Source organism: Cyprinodon variegatus, unplaced genomic scaffold, assembly GCF_000732505.1.
Source record: "Cyprinodon variegatus isolate N-32 unplaced genomic scaffold, C_variegatus-1.0 Scaffold934, whole genome shotgun sequence".
NCBI lineage: Eukaryota > Metazoa > Chordata > Actinopteri > Cyprinodontiformes > Cyprinodontidae > Cyprinodon > Cyprinodon variegatus.
Genome location: NW_015151387.1, coordinates 133,249 through 138,073, shown reverse-complemented (window position 1 = coordinate 138,073; position 4,825 = coordinate 133,249). Strand labels below are relative to the sequence as shown.

Here is a 4,825-nt window from a genome sequence, read left to right as displayed (position 1 = left end):
TCCGACGGGGATGGGGGGCAAAGCGGTCATCGACATTAGGCTGTACGGGATAGCATTGATAACATTAGCTCAGCTGCTGGCTAATGTTAATTCACAAGGATGTTTGTACTTAGGAAATAGAAGTGTTGTTTCACTAGCTTACTTCATATCACAGATTCTTTGCTAATCCTAAAGGAGTACCATTTAAAGTAAGCCTTTAGATATTATTAAATATGTGAGTCATACTAACCTCAGCAAAAACCGCCCTTCTCTGCTTCTCTGCTTGACTCACGGCTCATCATGCCTACAGTTAACCAACGTAATCGCTAAAGGCAGCGAGAACTAGCCAATTAGAAGAAGCTTAGGACAGGTGATGGCTTCACTGTCCTTTAAATAGAGTTATACGTTTTTGTCATGGTTTGGTGCTAAAGGCTTGCTTTTCCATCTACCCCCGCTCTAATTGGCTTCACCGGCTGATTACCGCCAATCTGATTCACCTGGTCCCTGCAGCTATTTATGCCGTTTGATTTCCTGCCATCAGTTCCAGATTAATCGACCTGTTGTGAGAGTAACTCTAGCGATCAAGTGAGTTTTTCTGTGATTCTGATTCTGACCTGTTTTCTGATTCGAGTTTTTGCCTTGCCCCTGTCTGCTCTGTCGGTTTTTGGCTTTTTACTGTTTTTCCTGGTTTCTGTAGAATGTTTCACTGACCTTTGCTTAGTTTCCCCTCACGGACACTGTTGCTCCTTCAGCTTTGGCTGGCATCAGCTTATCTTCACTCAGGGTTCTGGAAGCAGCCACAGCTGCAAACGATGAACTGAACTTTAAATCAGGTCAGTGACTTTTGCTCCAAATCGTAATCAGCCTGACATCCCTGTCTCTGACCTGTGTTTCCTACGGTATCTCGGCAGAGTATCTGCCCCGCTGAAGCCCAGCGTTAACAATCGTCCTTGTCTGTCTGTCTGAATATTGGGTCCTAGTTTCTACCACTCAGTTTGGATATATGAAAGTTTGTCATGAAAAAAACAAAGAGACAATAAAATAGTTATGCTCTCTCTGCTTTTCCTCAGAGTAGCTTTGCCTCGTCTGTTCCTGTTTGGCTGTGACACCACCCTGTAGAGAAATATCAGCTGTGCTGCTGCCATCAACACCTTTGTTTCTAGATCTTGGAGCTTGGCCTGTTTTTCAGTGTAGTCCTGTTTCTCTGACCGTGACTGGCTGGATGTGCTCTCTTCATCCTCTGACATGGGAGCTGGCTCGGAGCTCGTCTGCCTGGCTGTGTGTTTCCTGGATGGGACCGCCTTTTACAGCTGCTTTTTGTATCTCTGCTTCTGTCTCCTTGAACCCCAGTCGGCCTCGGCAGATGGCCGCTCACACTGAGCCTGGTTCCGCTGGAGGTTTCTTCCTGTTAAAAAGGAGTTTTTCCTCTCCACTGTCGCTACAAGCATGCTTAGTGTGAGGGATTGTATTTGAGTCAATGAGTCAATGAACTGGTTTTCCTTAGATAGAAAACTTTGAATCAATTTGACTGGATGATCTGGTTGAACTCTAAAGAGCCTTGAGATGACATGTGTTATGAATCGGCGCTATATAAATAAACTGAATTAATTAAAAGGAAAACTGAATGAGACAAGATCTACATAATCTGAGAATGATGGAGGAAGAGATAACCACCTGTTTAATGTTCATTTATTATGTTGTTTTATTTGTAGCTCCAAATATTGTAGTGATTAGTCTTGTTAGTATTAAATCAGATGAGATAATAATAACAATAATGATATAATATGTATGATGACATTATACCGGTGTTACAACAAAATCTGTGACCCATCATATACTGTGACAAAAGCTTCTGCTGTAACGGGGTCTCCTCACAAGTCTGTATTGGCATTAAAACATTTTCTCTGTTTCCGTTAAATATTTCAATGTTGAATTTAAATCTATGTTGACCCTTGAGCAGTGGTAACTAAGGGGCAAATTCTTAGAAATAAACCCAAAATTGTCAAAGTAGAAAGAAGAATGTTTGCTTTTTATGGAGCAATGAAGATTTTATTGATCTGTGTGTAATGCATAATTCATAGTAGATTAGGAAATGTTTGCTTTACGATGGAAACCTTTTATGTTTAAAACCATTGCTTTATTGTACATTTTGTTTGCTTGTCTGTCTGCTATTTTAACCAATATGATTTGTTGAACTAGATCTGCTATTTTCACAGATTTTGTGAGAAGCTTTTGTATAAAGTAAGGCATTAATTCCTAAAAAGGTTTGATTGAATTCTGTAAATCAAAGTTTTCTGCCCAACAGCAATGATGAACCGCATGGCAGCATTTTATACCCATCTATTGTAGAATCTAGGAAAGAGCTGCAGGCTGGTAGTTTTTGCAACATAAAACCAACTAAAACTAGACTAAATCCTTGTTAAGTTTCAGCTGATTTAAACCGACTAAAACTATCACATATCGTAATGACTAAGATGGGACTAAAACTAACGTAAATATACATGTCATACCATGTCTTCCTGTCCTCCCTTAGTCCAAAAGCATATCTGCTAGGTTAACTGAGTTGTTTAAAGTTGTGTTTGTTTGTGTAGGGGTGTGTGTATGTGCATTGTTGCATGTCTTCTCTATGTTGCCCAATGAGAGACTGGGGACCTGTCCAGGGTGTACCCTGCATTCCTTCCATATGCTGCACTGGCCCGGAATAAACGGAAAAAGATGGACGGATGGATTAATATACTGTTCTTGTTTGCTGTAACAGTATAAATGAGAAGTATCATAGTCTTACTATAGTTTACTCGAAAATATGCCTTTAGTTCTTCACAAAACTTCTTTTAAATTCTTTTCCTCTAAAATGAGGAAATTTCCTTCTTTACTACTTTATTTATTACTAAATATTTTAATAATTGGTTAGTTTTGACTTGGGTAAAACTTTGCAGCTGAAAAAGTCAAAAAGCAAAGATTCTAGAAGAATGTATACTGTCAATGGCCCTATAGACTGTCTTTCCAAAACTAATGCAATATACAAGTTGTAGTAAATAAAACATTTCCTTCCCATCACAATTAAAGGGATAGACATAACAACTGTAACATACATTCACATAAACAATGATTTTTGATATAATTGGTTCCATGTATGTTTTATTGCTTTCTTTCATCAAACATGAACACTTGATTTAAACAGCCGAAGACCAAATCCTACATTATCATAGCTTGGTTGCAGGTATGGACACTGAAAGAGCTAGCTACTGCACTGCGGATACAATGATAACAACGAATAACCAGAAAACTGACACTATCACATGTAAAGACTATTATAGTTGATGCTAAGAGGTTAAGTTTTCACAGGAAACTTGGCGAATGAATTGTTGAGTTAGCAGAAGAGATTCACATGAGCTTTGTCCAGGTGAAGGTTTGCACTGCCTCACTCACGAACGTAAATCCTTGTGCACACCACGTCATCTGCACCAAATGTCTGCAAGGAAAAAACACACAAATAAACAGGATTTTGCTTTGTTCATGTCCTCAAAAGTGTAAATCGACACCAACAATAAGCTGAAGTAAGTGTCTGTCTCACGGCCAGCTTCCAGGTTTGATTAATACTTTGTAATAAATACATGAATAAAGCACAAACATACTCAGTTTTGCTCCCGCTGTATTTTTAAATACGCAGTAGAGGCATTTAAACGTAGTAGAGGACATGCACCTGTATATAAACCCCGCACCCTATAATCCGGTGCGCCTTATGTGTGTGTTAAATACAGTAATGGCACACATAACTGAGACTGTGCCTTTTAGTACGGTGTGCCTTATGGTCATGAAAATACGGTAATTGTTTTTGCATCATGGGCAGCTCACACATAATGCATAACTGTCTGCAAAGCAGCCTACAAAGCAGATGATGCAACTTTAAAATCTCTTCAAGTGAAACTTTAACTAGTGCACATATATATGCATGCACCTTTTTTTCTTGGCACCTTCACCTTCTTTTTGACTATCTGAGCCGATGTAATAATACATTTTCTGTTAAGTCAGTAAATCAATCGATCAATTATCAGGGCAGTCTCAGTACAGTGGATGGTGTGGGAACTTTACTAGATGACATCAAAGCATATCAATTAACAAAATTTTGTTTTATATCTGAAATAAAACTTTGTCTTATTTAAAGTCAGTCTGCTCCTGGTCTTTGTAAAATTCTGTATTATTTCAGGTCGATGCAGCTCAACAGAAATCCCACCCCACTTTACTGCTAAAATGCTACCAGACTAAACCAATTACACACATTATGCAGATCTTATGGAAATGTGTCCCACTTACAGCATGAACTGCCACACACAATGAAACCACTGCATTGTTATAGCAGCTCCAAATGCAGGGCTCAGGCTGAGCCTCTTCAACTGTAAGGCTTTCTCTGCATCTGTAACCTGCCTTGGTTCTGATTCTCATTCAAACACCGTTTGCTTGGCTTCCCTAGTTCCACTTCACACAGAGAATGCTACAAACAGTTATAAATAATCTACAAACATGAGTCTGTGATATTTTTGGTTTTCCAGAGAAGATGAAACACATTCCAAATTTTTAAAAATCATCAAAACCCAATGAAACCATTTAACATAATCCAACAGAAGGGTTGGAACAAGGGCGTAGGTTTGATTTCAACTTTGGTAAGGACACTATGCTTCAGTTTCATTGGTCCTTTGCAAAAATATGCATGCTCTTTTTTATGCTTAATGTCAGCTTCAGGGCTCATTTTATTTAAAGAGAACATCAGCATTTCTTGCTACATTAATACAAATCTTATAAGCACTACATGCACTAGATGCTGTTTATCAATATTTAAAGCATCACT

At 38.6% G+C, this 4,825-nt stretch overlaps 1 protein-coding gene across 1 annotated transcript in view; it reads right to left on the bottom strand.

Annotated features, from left to right (window-relative positions):
* Nucleotides 1-2,089: 2,089 nt before the first annotated feature.
* Nucleotides 2,090-4,825, bottom strand: part of crabp1 (cellular retinoic acid binding protein 1) — a 42,487-nt gene continuing 39,751 nt past the window's right edge. Inside the window, exon 4 of the mRNA XM_015398423.1 lies at nucleotides 2,090-3,451. Coding sequence (XP_015253909.1) covers nucleotides 3,401-3,451 — 51 coding nt within the window. The 3' untranslated portion in view covers nucleotides 2,090-3,400. The remainder of the gene's footprint in view (nucleotides 3,452-4,825) is intronic.